This window comes from Falco peregrinus, chromosome 4, assembly GCF_023634155.1.
Source record: "Falco peregrinus isolate bFalPer1 chromosome 4, bFalPer1.pri, whole genome shotgun sequence".
Taxonomy (NCBI): Eukaryota; Metazoa; Chordata; class Aves; order Falconiformes; family Falconidae; genus Falco; species Falco peregrinus.
In genome coordinates, this window is record NC_073724.1 from 57,713,110 (window position 1) to 57,738,735 (window position 25,626).

Sequence of the window (25,626 nt, forward strand, 5' to 3'; positions counted from 1 at the left end):
AACTTCCAGACAGTTAGAAGTACTGGCTACATACTTTTGTTAAAATGAATAAAGGCTACATATGCTGTAACTGAGCACTGAGAAAAAGACATGACAATTTGAAAGGGAAAGTGTATATTCCAGTGTTTGTTTCCTTTAAAAGTTCTTCAGCTATACTGAGATGTTTCAGTAATGGAAGGGTATGTTTTCACTTGATACATACTGGCATACAATAGTTAAGAAGTAGTTAAATATGATAATGCAGACATTTTTCTATCTGGATTCTTCTTTCTTGGCTTACCACTTATAAAATAGAGAAGAAATATCACTCTACAGTAATAAATAATGCAGGTTCTTGTAGTATCAACAGGTGTTAGACTATTCAAAGCTTGTTAGGTTAAAAAGGAAGCAATTAATTCAGTTCATTAATTATGTTTATTAGCATGTAATGACCATAAAATTTGCACAATATGTACGTAAATCAAATTCAGGTGGACAGCTGGGTGCCATTTTAGCATACCATTACCTAAATTGCTTGCCAGTAGAAATTCTCCCCTCTCCCTTTTTTTTTTTCTTTTTCCATTTTAGAAGATCCAGAAGTAAATGCTAATGTTTAAAGTTATCATAGTAAGTCACACAGAATATTAACCTTCAATATTTACATATGTGCACAGCTAACCAGCAGTTGTGAAATGAAATACAAACCTGTGCTTTTTGCAGAGGTGCCATTCGACAGCATAACACTGCGCTGCAGTTCCTACAAATTTCAAGAAAGAGCTCTCTGTAGTTACCAGAGCTCCCATCTTGCCTTGGTTTCATTATTAATGATAATGCTGCTCCATCAATAATTAAACCATAATCTTGCATATCAGTTGAAAGTCTGTTCAGGGATAAAATATAAACTAAGAGTCACTGCAAAATTCTCAGACATATTTAATTTATCTAAATTTATCAATTTAGTTCTGAAAACTAATTAATGAAAAAATAATGAGTATGGAATACTGCAAAATTAATATACCTTTAAAGGAAATTCCCTGTATAGGGCTGCTATATATGACATTTTAAAGTTTCAGATTATGTTGAAAATATTCACTGCTTCACCAACTCAAAGACAGAAATCTGATACCTCAGTTATTTCACCAGTGAGCATGACTGTATAATTAATGACCTTTCTGTTCGGTTTGAAAGGGCTCCAAGAACTGCAGTGAGGTAAACAGAGCCGTAGGAATAAAATTAATGTTGTGGCTTATTCCATAATACAGAGGGAAAAAGTAAAAGGGAAAGGCCTTTGGGACTCTGAAATCTACTTTGATGAGGAAAATCATCTTTTTTTCCAGAGGTCTACATTTAAGAAAGTAAACCACTAAAAGATACTTGTTGGCCTGGAGAGATAAGGCCACTGTCTACAAGTACAGTATGCATACTTCACATGTAGGGTGGTAGCCAAGTCTGATACAAGTATACATGTAATTATAATATTAAAATATAATCATTATATGTCACCTCTAATATTGCAATATATTGTTATATATATTAATCTATTACTGGTATACTTCTAATAATTTGGGAATTGCTAGAAGTGTAACTATGGTCCCGTGAAGCACAGTTTACCACAACATATGCTGAACAACGGGGGAAGATGGTCCGTGCTACAAGAGCAGATTTCTGCGGCATCCAAACTAGTTGTTTCCAGAGCACCCTTGCATTTGCCTGCATTACGGAGCAGCCTCCGGCTCCAGCTCAGCAGTAAGTGATACGCTGAGATTTACGTGTGCTCTCGTTTCAGTGCTTCAAAGTTATGCTACTGTGTGTGGGTTTTCAACGAACACTGTTTCACCAGGACCAATGTTTGTGAGGAAAACACCATATTTATTAATAATAATGCGTTTTAAGCATTTCCATCTTCACGACTAGAACACAAGCTATTTTTGACAAACCATATATATAAAGTACTGCAAGCCATACTTCATGGCAGTTCACATTTTCAGCACGTTATTACCATTGGCACAAATAGGGCAACACCATTGCTACACAATGATTTCAACCAAAAATGTATTATTATGAACTTCAGGCAAGGTAGGGAATGTTTGACATATTATAGTGAAAGATTATCAGCCTAAATTTCAACATCCAGGCAAAAACCTGCTATTACTATCTTAGCCCATTCTCCAAGTCTGGAGCCAGGTAAAAAATTCTGGAGTCTTAACGTCTACAAAACTGTCATTGCACAAGAAGTTAAACAAACATGTTTAAACACATCTCCTAAGGGCTGTGGGACTTAGGCTAAATGTGGTATAGATGACATAGAGAAGGATGACTTATTTAACTGAATATATGAATGGTCTTGATTAGTCTGATGAGGTTTAAGGTATAAGAAGAGCTAAGAAAAATGCTCTGGTCCAGAGTTTCAAGCTGCACAGCTAGAAGTTACAGAAAGTCTCTGCTAAAATAGTATCACAAATGCTTTTTAGCTTGTTGTTCCTTTACTACAAACTTACTACAAACGTATATGAAATGTACTTGTTAGCTGGTTCCATATTAAAAAAAGAAAAAACGAAACACAACAAAAAAATCAAGTATTCACTATGTCTGGAAAATCAGTAACTTCTTTTCTTAGCATCTTAAGATGGTACAAATGTTTCAGAATCTAATTCTTAGGTTTTTACAGTGGAAAAAAAGAGCAAGTAATGTGTACCAGCTATGAAGCTTCAAGTAAGTATCCTAATGAGTACCTGTATGAAGCACAATTTATCCTATACCTGGTTTTTGCTTTAAAATGCCATTTTCTATCTTATTCCATATTATGTTTCACTTCTGTATACATAATACCTATCATTCTACACATATTCAAAATATACACAAGTCAATGCTTTCTTTACAATTCAGGGCACTTCCAAGTATTTTTATGCACACCAGAAGATTTGGTACTATGCTGTTGCCTGACACCTGTCTGTAAATGGAGCATAATTTTCCCTAGAAAGAAGGCCATATATTTTTGCTTTCTGTGGCCTTGGCCTTCTCAAGGAAGTCACACCATACACGAACTCTGATTACAGGAATACATCACATCTGCTTCCTTTTTAAAAGTTAGGAACAGTATTTTGCTTTACAATCATTTTTTTCAAGCGCAAGTATTTTTGCAGTGGAAAAATATATAATGACAATGTCAGTTGTGATTTTTCTTTTAGCAGTTAAAGCAGTAGCAGAAATGAGACAGAGGAAGAACATTGACTGTGTATTTTTAACCTATTGCCATACAATAATTCAGACTTTAACAATAGAAACTGAAACACAGGATATTCCTGGTCTTAAGATAATTGATCCATCATTTAATTTTTTACGAAATGCACAGAAGCCCATCCCTGGCTTGAAAATTTAACTTTTTCCTTACCCTGAGAAAGTATCCCTGGTTAAGCTGCCATTGTGTCTTAGGACAGTTTTGCTTAGGTCAAAAAGCACATCGTGTAAACTCTGTTCCTCAATTTTCTTTGTAGTTAGCTCAAGTATTTGTGTATTTCTCCGGAAGAGTTTGCAAGCATAGCAAGTAGCTGCAGCAGTCTCCATTTTGTCTCCTGTCAGAACCCAAACTTTAATCCCAGCTTTCTGCAGTGCTTCAATAGTGTCAGCAGCTTTTTCTTGTAGTCTGTGGAAGTCAATTAACAATACATATTGATAGATTGCTTGGAAATGAGAAATTCAGAAGTCCTGATTGAAAGGTTTCCATAACCAAATAAAGAATTTCAGTAAAAGTTATCAGGTCTAAGAATCTTCCCCAAGGTGTGAATCTAAAAATGTTTAGGGGAGTAGTACATTATAAACAATAAGTTTTGATACTTCCGAAGTGCTCAAAGTCTCACCTTTCATGTATATAGCCTAAAAAACAAGATACTTCATTCTCCAGACAAGTACTTCAATTACAACTTTTCCAGTGCTTTCAGCTAAGGACATCAAACAGTGAAGTGCTGCTGAGCTAAAGTTACCTCCCAGTTTTAAAAGAGAGGTTTAAATTTTTTTTAAGACCTAAAGTTTCTTCTTTCATTTCCTCCATTTTGTAGTTCTTTCCTCCAAAACTTCTCCCTAAAATTTGTTCAATAAGGTAAATGGCTTGAATATACTGATTTTTGTACATTTAACTATTGTTACTACCTTACTAAATTATAAAGTTACCATGTGTAACTTTAGTAAGCTATGAGTATGGAATTCATTCAAACAAAGGGTTTTAATAAATTTTTAATCCAGAAGAAGAGTTAAGTGAGAGTCTTCAACAACTTTGTTAACATCACTAAACATATGAAACTAAGAAATGTACATACCGATCTTCAACAGCTGTAGCACCAAGTAAAATAAAATCTCTTTCTATCTTCTCATACACTTCTGCCAATTTCTTTTCCCGATCCTGGAGGGCCAACTTTGCATTCTGAAGCAGCTTCTGTGCATTGCTGTATTCTTCTGCTGTGAGCTTTTTATATGCAACGCACAACGTTCGCAGTCCCTCCTAAATAATGTAATAAAAAAAACAAAAGGCCTCTTAGAAAACTCTTCTTAAGACTTCTTGCTGGTGTTGATGCTGGAATATTTGAAAAAATGGAATGATTTTATATTAACATGAAGAGTCCCACTGCTCACTTTTATAGTGAAGCGAGTATAGTATAGACTAGAACATACGTCAGCTTGATTCTGTGCTGCCCTGGAAGCAGTTGTAACGTGGGGGACAAACCTCAATCCTCCAGAAGATGAACAGCTCAGCAACCCAACTGGATGTATGAGATTACCAGGGAAAAGAGAGTCAAGGTAAAAGGTTTCCTTCCCTATGTGTATAATTAGGCAGGATGAGTCAGTCTGAATAAATAACAATAGTATAAATAGTAGCTCTGCAGAGTCTGATTTTGATGCTGTGTTGCAGCAGAGAAAGGGACAAAACATCACAGAGAGTATCGAAAGTGAAAATCCGACCATGCCATTTCAGTCAAGTGAAAACTAGAATTTAGCTGTGGGTGTTTCAGACCGGATCAGACTTTTGGACTGTGTGATAAATAAGAAAAGGATTATTTAGAATGCAAAAGGCAGGGAAAAGCTGCTACAACACAGAATTTTGACACCTCAAATACATGGCCTCTCACAACACCATTTAACTGGCACTTTATCTTCATAAACTTTAATCCAGTAGGTCTTTACATAGTTACTTATTACCAATCCAAGAAGGATAAAATAGCTCCCTGACTCTTGCTATTGATAAGCGCAGGTGCCAGGTGGCTGCCTGTATCTTCTTTCAGAGGCTTCTGTACATGGGAGACATCCCTATTTCCAGTTATGCAGGATGAAGAAGTAACTGTTGGTCTGGGTTTCTTTCTTGACAGACATTGGATAGATACGATACATAAACACTTCTTTCAGTTTCATTAGCCTCCTTCACTTGTAATTATCAGACAGCTGTTTCACAGAGTAAAGCTTAGCAAAGCACTTTTGATGAAGAACTTTGATGTTTCCCTTCAAAACAAAAGCAGGTAACAATGTAGGTATTTTTTCACATACCTGTAATAATACTTTGTTTCAGTTTGAGTACTGGAGGCAAGCAGATTTTACCCTATTTGTAGGACTGGCAGTCATACTCCATTGCAATGGGTTCTGCATATTTTTGGACACAGCAAAATTCACTATTTTACAACTCCAAATACCACCTTTTAGGTAAAGCCAAGTTCTGAATTTCTTTTAAAGGTGATCAGGCAGTTCATAGCTCATTTTTAGCAAGCAAAAACATAAGGATGATCACTGCACTGGTTCCCCATAAGAAGCACATTTGTTGCTATACTGTGCTTTAATTGATTTTCTCTTTTAAGAGCTTGTAAAGCAATCAAAGCAGAAAATCGTAACTGCTAAAGATGAGGACTGAAAGTAGGAATGAGATTTTCATTGAAGTTTTTCACTTTACTTTCATTCAAAAGTTAATTCAAACCACCACAGCTGTGAAAATGTCATAGTAAAAAGCTAAGTGATGACCTCTGGAATAGCATACAATTGTGCATATCTAATGCACATATATGCATATCTCACCACAACTGCCATTTGGAAGGTGAGATAGAGGGCAGATTCAAATAAGGGAGAATAACCTTGGTGTCTGGGAAGACAAATCTGTTACCAGATCAAGCAGTAGGTCAGAACACTCAATTTATTTTTTTTTATTTTTCAATACTATCACATGAATAGATCAATAAACTGGAATCTTACCACTGCATTGCGTTCAACTCTGGATCGTATTTGCTCAATTTTGCCTTCTTTAACTCTAGGAAATATGGAAGAATCTGCTCCCTTACAAAACAGAAATATATCACCTAAAAGAGACAGCATATGGAATTCAAAATGGTCAAATATATCTTTCTTCAAAAAAACATCCAAATTACTAAGTCTCCAAAAATACTTCTTCCAATTATTTTATATAACATTTGCACTCATGCTGGTACCTGTTCCCCTTTTTTATAGAGACAGACACACAGACTGTGGTTAATGCTTAATTCTTTGATAAACTGGAAATAAATTCAAGTGAAACAAAAACATTTAAAAGAAAGAGAATGTGACAGCCCTACCTGTTGAAGATTTAACAATTACACTCATTCGCCGTCTCACAGAATCAAAACTCAAAACCTCTAATAATTCAAACCTGAAATAGAAACAGAATTATTTTTTAAACAACTCTGCTTTTCTAGATCCCTAAACTTATTATTATGACTTCAAGCATATCAATTACAACATGACTTCTAATATGGAAAATTATGTTGAGTACTATGGAATATGTAACTAGTACAGAATGAAACAGCAATACAAACAATACATAGGGGAGGCCCTTAGCTTCCAATTACTTACAATGCTTATAAAGTATATAAATTCCTTCTTATAGTACCTAGGCACAGACTTAGAACTTCAAATGAATAGGTGTTTACACTTAAGTCATTATTTAATATTTTTCTAATTTTGGCTACTCCCATCTCCCGACAGTGCTAATCTAATTTCACAAATCTTGCTCAAGTGTTGACTGACAAGTTATTCAAGTGAAAAAACATTTATTTTTACGGGTTTATATTTGCCATTGGTTTCACGATTTGATTTTATCCCATGTTCCTTTCCTTTCTAGGAGGAAAAGCTCCTGTTGTACTGTTTCTGTATCATTCATCAGTTTATATACTTTTATCATTTCTCTTACCTATTTCCTTTTGCCTAAGAAAGCCCCCCCCCCTTTATTTCCAACACAAACATAAGCATCCCAGTGATTAATCCCAATCTCTTCAGCATTCACCTCTCTTAATATTTTGCTTATAAATAAATCTGCTTCTTTAATTACATCATTCAGTTCCAAGTCCTTACAATAGTTTGGGATTCAAACCTCCACCAGGCCACAGGGTTTATTTCATTAAAAGCTACAAAAGGTTCTAACAAGGAGCTGGATCAGGCCTCTGTCTACAAACGGTGATGCACTTTGGAGAAAATTCCTAGTAATCACAGTGCTTTCATAAGTCAATAAATGACACTGACTCCAGTTCTTATGAGTTGAGCCACAAGAATCTGAAGTAGCCTTTGGGAAAAATCCTCCATATTCCCTAAAAGGAGGAAAAATAACAGCGGGGTTCCTATATTCATGGCCAAGAAGTAGAGTACATATGCAGGAAGACCCAGATATACAATAGACTTAACCAGCAGACATCTACAGAAGACTAAGGTAACATTTTCAAAAGTATGTACATCCCATTGAACAGCTGTACTACTTAGATGTTATTGAAATTCTTACTCATATTATGGTCTGCCAAATTTATTCCACATGTCAAAGGAAAATAACAAAAAACCAGTACCAGTACCCGTTTTAAATATTCTTTGAACCAGCTATAAAAAATTACTCTATAGATATTACCTTCCTGTAAATTATATGCATTATTTGTAAACACAAATTGGGTAGACACCATTTTCTATTAAGAAAATATTATTTACCATATAAAAAAGGAAAAATACACCAAATTAAAATTATCAGGACCTATTAGATTAGGTCATGAACGCCACATCACACCTTTGTTGTCATATTAATATTCCGTATTGCATATACTGTCAAACTAACAGACTAAGTGAAAATGTCTATTAAAATAGGGTCTATAGACAGGGTATATTAAAATTATCCATATTAGTAGATCATTTATTTTCTACTAGAATGTACAATTTCTGACTTTTCAGAATTAAAAATTGATGCACAGGGAAATAACAATTTATTATAAACATCAGCAAAAACTCCTCATCAGTTTATTTTGTTATATTTTTAACCACTCACTTCTCTATGTTATTTTCCCGATTTAAGATCTCCATAAAATTGTCCTTCAGCCTTAGATAGGTGTAACCAAGTCTGTAAAATCAAACACACAAGAGAATAAATACAGAAAATACATAATTAAAAAATACATTTTAAGCATGTCATAAGGATTTAAGGCTGAGCTTCTCAGAAAAAAAAAAAAAAACAAACACAAAAAACCCAACCAAAACCCAACCACCAAACAAAAACCAACATTTTTTTAATTTGATTTATAAGGATAACCATGACTGTGTTTTAAAGAAATCACCAGCTCTAGACAATTTGGCATTTGTTATTATAATTATTGTGCTGAAAACAATTTTGAACTTCAGTGATTAGATATGTAGATTAAAGCAGCGCAATACCCAATTACACACATACCTCTGTATTCCTTCAACTAAAGCAACTTCATCAGGTGATGACGATATATATATACAAGATCTTCTTGAGAGCTGGCTTTTCTTCAATCCATCCACGCTGTCATCATCTTTTACCTGAACGGTGTGGCAAAGACACAGAGCTCGGAAAAATAGTTCCTCTCTCTCCTAAAAAATAAAAGGAATGGTAGTCATTATGTTCAGGTATTGCTTTGAAAACTTTTCTTTTGGAAGGTTATTCATGTCACTGATTACTACTGTTTATTGTCAGATAAAGGCAGTGTCACAGGTCACCTGCCCTTTAGGGGGAGCCAAGTCTTTCCCAATGGTAACCACAAACTGCTTAATAGCTGCTAGGGCTACCAGCATTGCCACGCAACTCAAGCTGCTGGTGCCCAAAAAACCCAGTGTGCATCTCTGAGTGCCGAGATGTGGCTAAAGTTTTTTTTCTTTAATTTTCCTTAACTTTAACCTGTATTAAACACTAGTCAAGGTTCAATTTTAGGAGTTCTGAGTCCAGACAGAGGGCCATGGCACCTGGAGCACAAGTGTTAACAGGGTTTACAGATTTCAATTTCTTGTGCAGCTTGAACATCTCTCAGAGCTGTACAAAATAATATAGGAGTGTAGACGTTTTGGCAGCTGAAGCCAACAACTTCTCTTACGTCTCAGATGGTTTCATGATGACAGCTTCTGACACCACAAAGAGATTTTATTTCATGGATCCCTGGCTATGTTCCACCTGCATCTTTGTGTCTGAATCTTATTATTCTGTGCTGTTCAATACAAACTGTCTGAGTCACTGTAATTCCAAGATAGAAACAGAGCGTAGTATTTTGGGACCACATTCTGAGAGCCATGGGTGAGAGCCATAAAGCCGCTGAATTCCACCAACATATTTTAAGTAGCCTTGTTTTGCCATAGTGAAGGGTATGGCCAAGGTATAATTTGAGAGTGTGTTGATTTTATTTAAAAATATATTGTCCTTTGGCTATGATTATCCTGCCCATTTACATCCCGCCCATCAGTTGACTGGTGAAGTCTCCTTAATTTTCAACTAACTTTGCTTTACACAGCAAAAAGCCACAGCACATACATGCTGTGTATACCATATTTCAGATGTGGCTATATTAAGTCACATTTAAAAGTAACTTAATTTTATTATAATCCTTTCTCTGGCCACATTTTCAGCCAGTGATAACTAAGTAAGTGTTTGCACTGAGAACTCATTTTCCCCTTGAGGAGTTTCCTACCTTGCTTTCCCTATTGTCAATAACGTTAAACAGAAATCAGCTACTATGTTTCTTTAGCTGTTAACCACAAGAAGTTCTATACTTTTTTGGGTTTTATTTAATTAATTTTTACAGCTGAAGTAAGTTGGGAAACTTCCTATTAAGCATTTACATCTTACTCTGAACTAGGAAGACAAAATGTCTATGTTGTGATGCATTTTCTACAGTTACTTATTTTGATTAGTGAAATTCAAGGATGTCCTATGTTAAATATTGTCTTCATCAGCACAACAACAATTCAATTTTCATGTTTCACTGTAAAAACCAAGAACCTAGAAAAAGTCATCCTACCTTTCCACTTCCTCCTGGAGAAGAATCAATCATATCAATGCCTGTAGAATCATGGAGAACTTGGCCATTGCAGATAACATGTGGTACATAAACATGCCCTTCAATGCAACATTCTATGAATTCCATGTTGTTTTCAGTTAACGTTCCCGTTTTATCTGTGAAGACATACTCAATCTGCAAATGAGCACAAATTAAAAACACCAGGAATATGAACAGAAATTTTCCACAGTCTCTTAACAAAACTGGTATTATTACTGGGTTACATCTTCTTTTACAAATCCTTATGCAGGCTTCCTCAGCAAAGGAAGTCAATATCTTTTGGGAGTCATATTCCACGGAAATGTGGGCCCTGAAAGATTTTTTTCATACAAGAGTATCAGCAAAGCTATCTTTTGCCTCATAACACATATAAAATAATGTGTTTAACCTACTTTCACTCTTCTCTCAAGCCCCTTTCTGGTTTTTGATGTTTTTTCTTGCTGCAAGACAGCTATTTATGGAAACAAAAGGCACACAAATTCCTTTTCACAAGGATCATTATTTAATGTACGTGCCTGGATTTCGATCAGTTACTGTCAGAGGGTCCTTAGGGTAGTATCAGAATTCTCCACTACGTTAGTTTAAAGGATGAGGATTCTGAACTAATGGTCACATATAGTTATACACATGGGCACTGTTACTGCCCTGGAAACAGTCTTTTTGTTTCAATATTGAATTTTTCATTAATTTTATCTTCTACAATGAGCCCCAGCATTTAAGGATAACAACATCAAAAATAAATCCAAAACCTGAACTATAAACCAGAACAGCCAGATAGGCACAAGCTCGAATTTGGATATTGGATATAAATACTGTATACAGATCGTATGTACATATTTGATAAACTGAGAGCAGTATGTAAGGTTAGGAATTAAACACGGGAAGTAAGGCAACTCTTTAGTATTCATCAGGTAGTTAAACTTCAACACTTATGAAGTGCATCAAACAAAACAAAAAACGACTTTTTGCTCTCAAGTCATAAAAGAAGTTATTAAATATGTTAACTTTCCTCCTAGACTCACTTTTCTAATATTCATTAATCTGAAAAGACAAGTTTCCAGATTTTCCAGTGGTTTGTTATCTGTGGACACAATACCCATACGCAACTTTTTTCGAAGTGAACAGGATTTGTATGGAATTGTTTCATGTCAACTCCTATATTCAATTTCATAATACATTTATAAAATATGCAAAATGCTATCAAGCAAAGGTCTTTTGTTCATTCAGTGTGCTGCTCTGGGATCAACACCCTTTACATGAAAAGAGGAATAAAGCATGTATATCACTATGACAATATTTACTACAACCACAAATAAGGATTCGCAATCAATGCCTTCATTAGAAATACAATGTATAATTTTTTTCAAAAATGTAAAAGCAAAATTCAGTTCATTTGATTGGTATGGAACATGCCAAGTACTGATGAGAGTCACATTCCAGGGACAGCACTTCAATTTAGTAGTAGTAAGTTATTTTTTATAACAGAATCACAGAATGGTTGAGCGTGGAGGGCACCTCCAGAGGTCATCTGGCCTAAAGCCCCTGCTCAAGCAGTGCCGCCAAGAGCTGGTTGCCCATGACCATGTCCTGTAAGGTTTTGGTTATCTCAAGGGAAGGAGACTCCACAGTCTGCCTGGGCGACTCCAGTCACTGTGACAGTAAAATAGTGTTTCCTGATGTTCAGACAGACCCTCCTGTTTCAGGTTGTGTCCACTGCATTCAGTCTTGTCACTGGGCATCTCTGAAAAAAGCCTGGTTCCATCCTTTTTGCACCCTCCCTTCAGGTGTTTACATACATTGGGAAGATCTTCCCTGAACCTTCCCTTCTGCAGGCTGGACAGTCCTAGCTCTCTCAGCCTGTCCTCACATGAAAGCTGTTCCTGTCCCTTCACTATCTTTGTGGTCTTTCACTCCTTCCAGTAAGCCCCTGTCTCTTGTACTGGGGAGCTCTGAACTCTCAGAATGACCGAATGGTTGGGGTTGGAAGGGACCTCTGGAGATCATCTAGTCCAACTCCCTGCTAAAGCAGGTTCTCCTAGAGTAGGCTGCACAGAGTTGTGTCCAGGTGGGTTTTGAATATCTCCAGAGGAGGCTGCTCAGCCCCTCTGGGCAGCCTGTCCCAGGGCTCTGTCCCCCTCAAAGTAAAGAATTTCTTCCTCATATTCAGATGGAACTTACTGCGTACTTGACACAGTACTCTAGCTGTGGCCTCACCAGTGCAGAGCAGAGAAGGATCACCTCCCTCCACCTCCTGGAAATGCTCTGCCCAATGCAGACGAGGACACCATTTGCCTTCTTTGCCGTAAGGGCACGTTGATGGCTCATGTTTAACTTGTTGCCCAGCAAGACCCTCGGATCCTTTCCTGCCAAGCTGCTTTCCAGCTGGGTGGCTGCCAGAGCACACTGTGCCCTGTCACCCAGATCACTAATGATCAGGACTGGACCCAGTACTGAACCTGCTGTACACCGCTAGTTGCTGGCCTCCCACCACCCCTGGGGCTGGCCGTTCAACCAGCTTTCAGTTCACCTCATTGTCTGCTCAACCAGCCCATAATCCACCAGTTTGGGGATCGAGACAGTGCCAACTGCCTCCCACAAAAATAAAACACTTAGTACCATCTTTTATCCAAATAGGTATGTGCCCCTAAAAGCTTAATTACTAGTTTGGCTGGACAAAAATAAGGAAATATACCATCTTATTTGTTTATTTGAAAACCTGTGAAAACATTTTTCATTAACAGAGTGTCTAAATATTTTCTCAAAAAGTGATTCATGCGTATCTCTGTCAAAGTGATGATTTTCTTTACACAGAATATTAAACATAGACCTTCTTCTGGAAAATAAGAGTGACAGTCAATCATTTTACTGGATGAAACTTGTGTCTGTAGATTTGGTGTCAGTGTAGCCAAACAAAAGCGGTTTTTTTCCATCTAACTTTTACTCTAAGGAAGGTAGGCGCTTATATAATCTCCTTCCATAGTTAACGGAGAGAAATCATTACCTTCCTAGAGTGTTTATCCTTTACCAATACAGTTATACTAACTCAATTCCATTGACTGGCTGAGAAATCAGAATTTTTTATTCTGAAAACCAGACCTCAAATTTTATTTTCACAATTAATCAGCACTAAAGAAAATGAACACAAATAATAAAAAGGAACTGCAAAAAAAATAATTGAAGTTACAATTTTAAAATAAAAAAATATGGTAGAAACAACCAAAAAAATCTATCATTCAATGAAACTTACTTGTCCCAACTCTTCATTGAGGTCAGAAGTATTCACCAGTGGTCCTTCACCTGTGTCCTCATCAAACATTTCCTCATCCCATGTAAGGAAATAAGAACCAAGAAATTTCTGCATTTCCACAGTGACATACATGGATACAGGAATAATGTAGTTGAAAAGAACCATGAATGCAAGGAAGTCTGTAAAAGCTCGAAGAAACTGCCAAAGAAACAAGATGAAAGTATTGATTTTTCATGTACCATCAAAAGCTGCAAAACGACTACATACATTTGCAAATTATATTTTTCTAATGATTTTAAACAATAAGCAACACCTTTTGACAGCTCACAGGCACAAATGTATACCTTCACAATTTATAACATCACAACTAACTTGGCATGAAGAAAAACTTTTTTATTCTAAATGTACGTTTTTCTTTACAGACATACAGGTGTAGAGTACAGTTACACATCATTGTTGTAAAGTTCTAGAGCAACTAATGAGAGTGGTGAACACCTGTATGAGAACAAGAAAAACAATAAAATGTACATTCACAAATTACCAGAAAAATACACACAGTAACTCATTCAAGGATTACCAAATTACACAATTTTAATGCAGCATTTCCATTAATAAAGGGTTTCCCTTCCTTCTCTCAGTACAAGTAGAATGTATGCACATAACCTGGCTCAATTTTTTCAGTGGTGGAGACATGACGGAGGTATAGGCAACCTACTGAGCAGGTAGTGTTACTGGTGGTATAGAAAGATCTGTAACATGCCTGGCTAGTGTGCTCATCACGCGTTTAGGGTAAAAATGGAAATTTTCCTCTAGCCTGATTGGGACGCTCTAGTGAAATAATGCTTTCTCTAGTGCTGTATTGAGTTCATTACTCTGGATCATCTTGGTATCCACTCTGGACAATGTCCTTGCTCCTGTAAGGACATCAGACACTGGCAACTCTTGCTGGTCTGTAGTTCTCATGACAGAGTTACAGAGCTATATGAAACTAAGGTTTTGAGGGGTACTCTTAAAGAGATTCCCTACAGTGGATTCTTTTGAACATATCTGTTACATGATTGCCAAGAGTTGTGGGATTCCTTTCAGTCCTGTATTTCTCTGCAAGAGGTCAGTTCTTTAGTAATTTGCATAAATGACAGGAAACTCCAGAACTCTTTCATGAAGCTTTTTATATTAAACCAGACGTTTTCTCATCAGCTAAATTCACACATGCAACTTAAGTGCAAAAATTTAATACACAAGCTTTCTACAAACACACTGTCATCATTGTTAGCAAAAAAAAAGAAAGAATTTACGGTATGTAAGCAGGCTGTATATACTTTTCAGTAAAATTCTTATAAATTAAGGGTTTAGTAAAACTTTTTTTGTCTTTTAATTTATTTCCATACCAAATTTCTTTTCCTTTCTGGCTCTGTTTTCTGATTATACCATGGCTCATCACGAAATGGTTCGCTCTGCCAGACGTACTTCAGGACAGTGTTTATTAGTGCTTTACTGATGAGAATACAGAGGTATACAATAAGGAATACATTCATTGATCTAAAAAAAAGCAGCAAAATAAGAATTCCATTAGCATATAAACTATAGAGTTTATTAAAACATATTACACTTGTGCTTCAGCTTAAATTTGCTCTAAGTCTAACAATGCTGTGATGTTCAATAACTTTTCTACAGTGTTTTCCTAATGAAGAAAAAAACTACTGAGGACTATTTTCTATTTAAAATGTTAACAGCTATAATTGTTTCCAAAATGTGTGTGACACATTACCAAACCTAATATATTAGTGACAAAAAATAGCATAGATGGAATCACAACAGAATAACCGGGCTTGTAGCTGCAGACTTTTAATACCGTTCCTCTGAACCAATACAAAAACAGTCACGTAAGTACTTTCACAGAAATATAAATCTATTGAGAACACTTTGTTCTGTAGCTGTAATGGTTTAACTCTTTCTAGACAGATCTAAAAAAGGAAAGAACAAGAACACTTTCCATTTAAAATTATATTTTCATTAATGATGGGCATGAACTAAAAGCCATAGGTTACACATCAATAACAATAGAAAGAGACACATAATCATTGCTCAGTCACTGCGAAAGAGAAAGGCTGTCAACTGGTCAGTACACCTTGCTTTGATCAATGACACCTTTTTCACAGGGCTGGATACCTTACTCAGAGCTGATGATTTCAGACAGCAGAGTAGGACTAGGAAATAGTTTTCTCTGTTTTCAAAAAACATAAGCAAACAATGTCAGCCCATTTCTTGAGGATAGTGGTGTCTTCCTTTCCCATCACATATATGCTTGTATGGAACTTTTAATTTTAGCTAAACCATAGAAAACCTGGGACAGACAGACTTTTTGTTACTGTAGTTGATGCAAAGCGAAGTGCATCAAAAAAGGTTACTTTTACTGAATTCAGGACTTAACTGCAATGAAAAGAAATGTTAGGATATTGAAGTGTATAATCTTGGAAAACTGTCAGTAGGTGTACTCTAACCAGGGAAAGAAAAGTCTTCTGAACGTCAAAACATATCATATCTTAAAAAGGTAAGCATTACATCAAGGGGGCTTTTTTAAACATTTAATAATAATTCAGTATTGAGAACCTCATTTGTATGGCATTATGAAACTGATTTTATACATTAAAAAATTATAAGCAAAAAAAAGCAAATTTTAAGTCCCTCTACCTCTTTTTTTATTTAAAATCAACGAAACACACACTTCCAGGGAAAAAAAAATCAAATCTCCTTTTATTCACCATTCAAATATGTAGTTTTCCACCCCAAAAATAAATATTAGAAGTTTTACTTTTCTACAGCAGATCGCTTCTGTGATTTTGCCTGGTAATTTAATGCCATCTTAGTTTCCATGCCAGTGTAGATAGCAACACCTGAAATTAGACAACTAGTTTTACTAAAGATTGCAAAGTACAATAATTTCATAAAAGCAGGATTCACTAGATTATTATACTCTGTTATTTCTTTAATTCTCTGTAGGCTGAAGAAAAAGAACAAAGATTTGGATGATATGCAAAAACTAGAAATGGCTTTAATATCTTGGTTCTTACAGGGAAATTTTAAGCCGCATTTACATCCCATTCCAGAGTCACAGTTCCCAATCGCTACCATGTTGCTACGTATCAAAGCCAAACCTAAGCTGGGTTTTGAATAAATCCCCTTGTGTTTTTAAGTTCTTTTTTTTGGCTTTAATTTTAGAATCTAAATCATACATTGTAAAAGAAAATCCAGATAGGGCTAAACTACAGGATACATCCAAGCAGAATAAAAGGCAGCCAGCGATTTTGCTTGCTTCAGGAGAATTTAATAATTCATGAATAGAGTGATCTTTTGATTTCCCCACTTCCGGTTGATCACAAAAATAGGGACTAAACTTCAGAAGATTAAATACAACTAAAATAAGATGGATTTGAAGTACTCATTAAACCAGCATACCTGTACATTACTAAAATAATTTAGGATAAGGATTGTGCTGTGGTAATGGAAACAACCACTCATACTATCTCTGCCTGATACAGAAGTTAAGAGAAATATTAAATGCGTCCTCTGAAATTTACAGAAATACTACAAACCGATTATATTAGTTCATATATTTTAGATTACAATTAAAAGCAAAGAGGGAAAGTTTTTATTAATACATACTTTTCACACTTTTTTTGGAGAAAGAGTGGCAAGGACTTGGTACTTTAGGCTAAATAGATCACGGCCATCTATGATCTTCTTTCACGGGAGTATGGAAGTTGTGTATGATAGAGGATGACTTAGACCAGGGGTCCTCAAGCTTTTTAAACAGGGGGGGCGGCATGCGGATGAAGTGGCAGGCAGTCATCTGCAGCTGCTTGGCCTGCTGGGGGTTGGGGGGGTGCTGTGTGTCTGTAAATACCGGGGGCCAGACTGAGGACCCTGGGGGGCCATATCCAGCCCGCGGGCCGTAGTTTGAGGACCCCTGACTTAGATCCTTGTCCCTTTTATCACTAGCAAAGACTGTCTTGTTACAACGGAACTACTACTCCCACTAAGCTCTCTTGAAGAATTTCCAAAAACAGTCTCAGTTTGTGCTTCCTATTTCTGCTAAAATATTAGAAATTTTCCATGGAACAAAGACAATTCATACACACAAAGTACGCTGGCTAACAGAAAGTCTAATTTTGATCAGGAACTGTTTAAGTGATTTTTTAAAAATTTATTTTTTATTCAGCCATATTTATATCTGGTTGGGGTATCTGTCTCTTTTGACAAATGAGCAAAACGGATTCAAAATTTTTCAACAGGCTCGTTAACTTTTTTGGGACAACCACCTTAATTCACAGCGCTTGTTCAAAAGCCATATATTTACATGAAGAAGTTGAGTCATCTTGAGTCATCTTCACTAACCCTTGAAGACTAAACAATAAAATCCCCCTCCCAAAAATCTCTATAGTCATTGTACATCATTAATAGTTACTTTACTGCAATTATAGCAACAGTAAACCTTATAAAAAAGTTGTAAATCAAGTGTTTCAATAGAAATCATATGCTCAGTAATTGTAGGGTTGTAACCTTGTTTGATGTTTGCTTATTACTTCAGGGTCCATTTAAATAATCAATAGAAATATTTACCAAAGATTTTTTCTGTATTCTTTAAAGTGGCTCCTCTAAGAAGCAGATTTTCGGATCCTAACGGCCTGCAAGAGGTAAGTATTAGAGAATACAAACATTTAGAGACAAACGGCAGACCTCAGTGGAAGCCACATCAACAGGGAATTAGTTTTATTAGAATATTTTTTTTGTGTAACAAAATTACTGTGCATTTTTAAAGCTTTTAAGTGAAAATTAAAAATATATAGAGATGCCTAAAAATAAGTTCCTAATTTCACAACTCAAATCTTAAAGCCATGCATCTAAAACCCGCTGCTTAAATACTCATTGTCCTAATTGTAAGGTGCTTATTTTTAAAAATATGGATTCAAGTCTTTTTTAGACTTTATATAAACTATAGTGTCCTGCATGTTAGAATTACTTAAGGCAAATACATCCTTACATTTTATTTTAAGTATAAATGGCATATAAGATAGTTTGATACTTACTATGCGTTTCAAAGGATGAAGATGAATATAGGTAAAATAATTTATTGAGGAGTAGTGGAATTAATATAAGGATCCCCATGCAGTTTAAAATAATATTTTGGAACATGGTATGTAATGCAAATCACCATATGAGTGCAAAACCAAGTACTACTTCATAGGCAGACATCACGCAAAAATTGTCAGACTCTTATCTATACAGCAATGGAAAAAACCCAAGAACTAAGTTCAGTATTTTTGAATGTTATTCAAAGTGTTCTTGTGGTATGAAACCCCTAAAAATCAAGGAAATCTAAACAAACTCACTCCCAGGGCCATAACTCTGATGTAAAACCTGAAACTAGTTCCATTTAAACCAGAAGGGTGATGTTATACAAATTATTTGGATTATAAGACATTATACTGTCATATAGTAAAAAAATAACAACTGCTTTAATAGACCTGCCCAAGTAATACAAGTCTTAATGCCAGATCTTCATTTCATGTGTTACACATAGACCAACCTATTCCTCTTGAGATTAAAAAGATATTTTCTGCTTATTTTCCTTTCCTCTCCCACCAAAGTTCATATCCAACCAACTTTATTAGTCAAAAGACTCTTTAAAGTGAAAGCAGCAAAAAAGACAGTTTTCATAGCAGACTGTGATAGAAAATCATGTATCTAGACACATTGAGGTTAGGAAGGCACTTGGCCAGAATGGAGTAACTCCACACATGCTGGGGTCTAGGACATCACCCAAGCAAGAAGCTTTCCCCTTCTATTGCTTTGCCTCTTGGTGGCAAGGGCCTGAACAAAATCAGGTCCTGAACAAAATCAGGTCCAGCAAGTCTCTTCCCTGCTGGTAAGACAGAAGATCCTAGGTAGAAAATACAGGAAGACTTGTGCCTGTTTTACTGCTTCATTTTTCTTCTCTATTTGCTGGACAAGGAATGTCCTGGGCTACAGACTGCTCCTGAAGCAGAAAGCACCGCACTTCCTTCAGGCTGAAACCTATTTGGCCGGGGACAGACCCTTCTAGGTGCCAGACCCAGGGTAACAGATCATTATCTCCTACACCACGTACAAAACACATTTCCCTGGATGTTACTTTCCTGAACACACATAACATTGTGGACATTGTAGACAAACGTACAAAACTAAACATGATATTTGGCATGTCCAAACTCTTCATTTTCTAAGAAGAAAAATGAGAGAAATACACAAGTGATATTATTCATATTGTTTAGCACACTACCAAGGTCCCATGCTAATGGGGCAGTATTGTACAAGTACTGTCAACATCCTATCAACATCATTTACAAACCAAATAAATGTCAAATAAAAACTGAACTTGAATAAAGACATAAATATAAAATAAGAGAAATCTATTGATTAAAAGATGAAAAATTTAAGATATATGAAACAACAGCCTGGAAACTTCTAAGAGAATAAATATTCTATCAGTAAGTCAGGGCAGCACAATGTTGGTGAACCAAAGGTACTTCTCATTATTGATACTTATTCAGTCCTGAAAATGTTTAAATGTGTAGAAACTGGATTTTTCTTACCTTGCAGTAGGCTCATTCCTATCATGGTAAACATTTATTCGACCAACAAATCTGCAAGGGAAATATACAAGTAGTTTAACAGCACTCCTCATTTGATTATTCTTATGCATATATGTCCCAATATTTCAGTTTTTTTCATGTACATTACAAGGACATAGAATTCTCTCTACATACAGACATATATACTGCACATACATATTTAAAAACAAAGCAAAATATGCTCACTTTTTAAAATATACATGGGAATAGGTTATTTGAGAACTATTTTCTAGAAACACTTTATTACAGCTAGCAGTTTCCAATCGAACATGGTCTGATTATCCAGAACATAAACATATGTATATATCTAAAACATGTAAATAAAAAAATACACAGAAGAGTAAGTCAACGTAAAGTTTGCAAATAAAGAGATATAAGAGATTATGGAACTAGGAATAAAGCTTCTAAGTAGACCCATCAGCAAGAAATAACAAGAGCTCTTACTCCCTAAACTACCTGTGGTAAGCCAGCGCATTTACTATCCTTTACGAAACCTAGAACCTACAACTGAGTTAAAAACAAAAAACCCAAAAGCATAAAGCCAATAAGCAATTTTCCCTCTGAATATCTATCTCTAAGTACATGTTATCTGTACGTGGTGGGCTGACCCTGGAGAGCGACAAAGCACCCACTAGCTTCTTGTTCATTCCCTCCCCAGCAGGATAGGGGAGAGAACTGGAAGAGCAAAAGCGAGATACAAGATGACAGTTTAACAAGTGAAGGAAAAAACTCAACTGACACAAAGGCAACCACTCACCATCTCCTGTAAGCAGAACAATGCCCAGCCAGTCTCCAAGCAACAGCTACTTTGGAAATACTACCCCCCGCCGCCAAACAATTTTACTGCCGAGCATGACGTTATATGGCACAGAATACTCCCCTGGTCACGGAGGTCAGCCACCCTGGCTGTGTCCACCCCCAGCCTCTTGCCCACCCCCAGCCTACTTGCTGGGGGGCAGAGTGAGAAACAGAGAAAGCCTTGACACTGTGCAAGCACTTTTCAGCAACAGCTAAAACACTGGTGTGTTATTAACAGTCACAAATCAAAAACACTAAAACACACGGGCTGCTGTGAAGAAGATTTACCCCATTCCAGTCAGACCCAGTACACTGTGTTTGCAATACCACTGTCCAAGTGGATAAACTCAAATCAAAAGGGATTAAGGCAGACATTAGCATTCTGGATGGCAGAGGAAACTATGGGAGGAGCTGGTGCATCTGTTACCCTGAAAGGGAACCTCTCAGGCTCAGAGAACTGGTGACCTGCCTGCTGAGAGTATATACAACACCGTAGAGCCACATCTAATAACACTGTACAGTTTGTTATGATTCATCATGATAGAAAATGACCATGTGCCTTTGGAAAGGATCACTACTGTAGTTTGTTAAAAAGTGCCAAGTAAAAATTAGCAAAGATAGAAACTGTCTACCAATAAGCATCCTCGTGTCAACAGTTGTCCCAACAAATTCCACCATCTACAATAGCATGAGCTTCAACTTCCAACCATTCGCTTTATGAGCCAGATATTTAAAAAAGGATCAAGTGATTCACAGGATTAGTCTTCTAAAGGATCCATTCTCTTGCAGATTTATAGGCCAGTTCCTTGGTCACTGAGATCAGGGAAGAGAGATACCTCCACAATTCAGAAATAAGCAATGTTTTCTCTGCATCTTCCAACAGTGTTTGTTGACAAAAAAAGTGCATTTTAGTTTGTTTTCTGTGTATTATTTCAGCTATTTTTACTACAGCAGGAACAAGTGTTTCCTCAATGGTATGTGGGGGTTTGTCCTTCATTATTTAGAAAGAAACTCGAAAAAAGGCTTCTAATGTTTTATCATTAAGTTATAGTGAAATTTTGTTCAGCACTGTTGTTAAATATCGAATATTGCATGACTTTAAACATTGCTAAAAAACTACAGCTATTTTGCTTCATGTTCTGGATGCTTAATTTTTAAATCTCTTGCTAATCATGATGGCTTCATGCTGTCATTAGCTAATATCTTAAAGCATGTGTGGTGAGGTTCATTGTTAACAATAAGAGATGTAAATCCCTACTTCAAAGTGTCTTGACAATTTGAAATTTTTCTGGACAATTTCTTGTCAGATCTGATTAGAATGGCATTGGTTTTACCTTGTAATGTAGCTGATGTGGCTTGTATGTGATGTTACCTTGTAATGTGGCTCGTACCAGGAGTGGAAGTGTTTGCCCTTTCATTGTTGTTGACTTGTGCTTGCATTGTTAGTATTCAATCCATGGTTTCTTTGCAGGAATCTTTTTATGGCCACTTGACCATTTTGTGAGGGTTACTTTAGTTAAAACTAGATAGTACAACCCATAAATCCACTTAACCAGGCACACATAAACTGCAATACTTTGCAATATGCTGAAAGCACAGGAACAAGTGAGGGTGCCAATGGCAACCTCTCTGCATGGTAGAACAACATCTCCTCCCCGGATACTCCACATAAACTCTACGTGGCATGGGACTGACATACAGAGTAAGAGTGCCAGTGTCAAGAAATATATTAGATGTTATTTAAGCTTAATTTCTTCCTTATGTTTTAGATTTAAAAAACCAACTAGAAATAGAAGTTCTAAAATTTTCATCACACACCCCAGTGGATCATCTTGTGTGCTCCCCTTCGGAAACCACTGCACTAGAGCAGTCCAGCGAGCTACCTGCAGGAAAGGAGCATGGATGGAAGCCTAACCTGACTTCAAGCTCACTGTGGGGCCCACTCTAACCAGCCACATGCAGCCACTAGCTTTTCATTTTATTTTTATAATTTATTGTTAGGGTACCTTTAACGAAACAGGTAAGAATTACTTTCTTACTTATAAAGGTCAGGCTGAGGTTGTTCACATTCAATGGTAGCATGTAGTGCATCGATTTCTTGTTCATTGTGAAATGCCTTTGTATCTTGAACAGCATAGTAAGTCTGGAGTCAATAAAAAGGTGTAAATAAAATTTAGAAAGGAAGGACAGATACACAAGACATTAATCTTAACATATACTTCAGCTCAGCATGAAATAGATTTACTGACTTTTACACAAGAAATCATAGTTAAAATAAAATGCATCTTTAAATGCTCCTAACTGGGCATCTTTGCACATTATATGCAAGTATTTTGCAGTGTACTCAAATAAGGTCACCATGAAAGCATTTAAGTACAAAGAAGTTTGTGCATTATCTCTGTCATCTGCATGCCTGTACTGGACACAAACAAAATCACAACTAAATAAATTTTAAAGCTTCCCATAAAATAATGATATTTTTAGAAAAATGAAGTCAACTGGTGGAAACATAAGCTACACAACTTAGTGTATCTGCTCAGACATATAAGCATGAAGTCATGTTGCAACCTGCATAAAAAATTAAAAGCAAACTTTGCCTTAAAAAGAAAATGTAGAACATTTAATTACTTTATGACTGGATTCACCATCCAAACTAGCTGTTGTAACAAAACATGTTCCATCTCCTCTACTACTTGATAGAAATATTAAGTCACATGGGAATGTTTCATCTTCTTTTACCATTACAATATCTCCAACCTAGGGAAAAAAACACAACAAAATAAAATGCATTGATCATTTATGTAGCAGCCCAAATTTCAGATTTCAAAATCAAAACCTAGGTTCACTCAAATATTTTGAAAAAACATCAATCTTTATTTACACCAAGATTTTACCGTAGGAGCAGAGAACGACAGAAATATATCTGAAAAACTGAACTACACCTCGTCGAACATCTGAGGTCTACTGTGTACTAAATTTCCTCTCAGGATAACCATTTTGGCAAGTGCTGTCTTACTAAGTTTTGCAATGTTATTTGAGAGACAGAAGATACTATCCGCATTTTAAGACTAAATACAACAAAATATTGTTTCAAAAACAGCTAGAGATGTGAACTACTCTTGTTGGCTCTTGAGTATAAGCATCTAGCTCCAAATATTGTAATTAGAGATAGTTGAAAAAGCTAAGAATTCCAAGTCTGCCAATGAAAACCGGACACATTTTCAGCAGAATTTATGACTAGAAGCCCATCCTACTTTTATCCGTGTTTAAAGGTGAGCAAAGTAACTTTTATTCATGCAAACACAGGTACTATCTTACAGCATATTAAAGAGTGTCACAGAACAGTCAATCAACTATAAATTCAAAATATTACTTTAAACCACACATTTGAGAAAACCAGCCTTTGATACATTTTTGGAGGTATTTTTTTTCAAAGGAGAATATAAAAAAACCCACAAAACCAGAAAAGATCTATTACATGTTTTAAGAATGTTTTTCAAAGGAGTAGGAAAAAAAAAAAAAGAACAAAGAAAGAAAATATCTATTACATGTTTTAAGAATATCAACATTTCAATAAAAATCCCATCAAAACATGTAATTTTTGCAATTTTTCATGTAGCTCAACATCTGTTCAATATAATTTTATGTCATAATTCATTACCATAAGATTCAGCTTAATCATTTTTCTCATGATACACTTAAAAAAAGCTCAGTCCCAATATCCTTAGCAGTTGAGTTAAGCAAAAGAGTCTGATAACAATTAACAATAGTAACATCTAAAAATAAAATTGTGACAACTTAGATAAGATTTATTAACATGTACTGAAGAATTAGGATTATGACAACAAAAGAGATTTCACTTCTTGTAGATATGAAAAAGGTGCTTTTTAACCAACAGCAATGAAAAACTGCCGATTGTACATATGGCATAGAAGAATGCAAGTTGCTAAGCATACCTGCAACAATCAGGTATGAAAACTAATGGATACTTCAGTAAGTTATTTTCCATCTTTTGTGTAAATTATGGTGTCTTTTTGAAAATTATAAGCTGTAGGGTTTACTAATTTTCAGTCTCTGAACAGAAATTAGAGATGTATTAAAACAGCATAATGACAATTGGATACTTCCTTTCTAGAGCAAAAAGGCTGCACTTTTAACCGATAATAAAAAGTTTTGGGCTGTTCAAATGGAGAAAGGAATTAATTTCCTCACGTATTTCCTTTTGATTAAATGACTTCTCATGTAACATTCTGCAGACTCAGGCAAGTGAAGATAACATAGTGAGACAGAGAAGGGGTAGGTTTGGAACCAGAGGCAGTGAATGTCTCAGCTGGAGCCAGCCTGAACAACATACAGCCTTCACCCTGAAAAGCAGTGAACCTTAATGGACCAGACTACTATTCAAATTGCCTTATTCCTCCAAGACATGTTTTCAAGACAACCTGCCTTTTTGCCACAAAATCATTAATTATGAAAGACTATATAAACTATAATAAAGCCCTCTAAGTGAGAACGTTACAAAACCACTCAAAACACTGTTAGGCAATTATCTTGAATGAACTGTCAGGTGACAGAGAATTCATCTATTCCTAGAACAAACTGTAGGAAC

The 25,626-nt window shown here is 35.9% G+C and overlaps 1 protein-coding gene across 9 annotated transcripts in view; it reads right to left on the reverse strand.

Annotated features, from left to right (window-relative positions):
- ATP11A (ATPase phospholipid transporting 11A) overlaps positions 1-25,626 on the reverse strand; it is a 131,538-nt gene that overhangs the window by 25,475 nt on the left and 80,437 nt on the right. For all 9 annotated transcript variants that reach the window (XR_008746835.1, XM_055801848.1, XM_055801850.1 and 6 more), the window contains exons 6-20: positions 23,646-23,774; positions 23,057-23,160; positions 20,181-20,231; positions 18,169-18,233; positions 16,361-16,442; positions 14,937-15,087; positions 13,549-13,746; positions 10,263-10,436; positions 8,684-8,847; positions 8,285-8,356; positions 6,561-6,634; positions 6,205-6,308; positions 4,293-4,474; positions 3,371-3,622; positions 685-859 (exon numbers count right to left, since the gene is read on the reverse strand). Coding sequence is in view for 8 of the 9 variants with exons in the window: in XM_055801848.1 (XP_055657823.1) it covers positions 685-859; positions 3,371-3,622; positions 4,293-4,474; positions 6,205-6,308; positions 6,561-6,634; positions 8,285-8,356; positions 8,684-8,847; positions 10,263-10,436; positions 13,549-13,746; positions 14,937-15,087; positions 16,361-16,442; positions 18,169-18,233; positions 20,181-20,231; positions 23,057-23,160; positions 23,646-23,774 (1,977 nt within the window). In the remaining variant the exon portion in view is untranslated. The remainder of the gene's footprint in view (positions 1-684; positions 860-3,370; positions 3,623-4,292; positions 4,475-6,204; positions 6,309-6,560; positions 6,635-8,284; positions 8,357-8,683; positions 8,848-10,262; positions 10,437-13,548; positions 13,747-14,936; positions 15,088-16,360; positions 16,443-18,168; positions 18,234-20,180; positions 20,232-23,056; positions 23,161-23,645; positions 23,775-25,626) is intronic.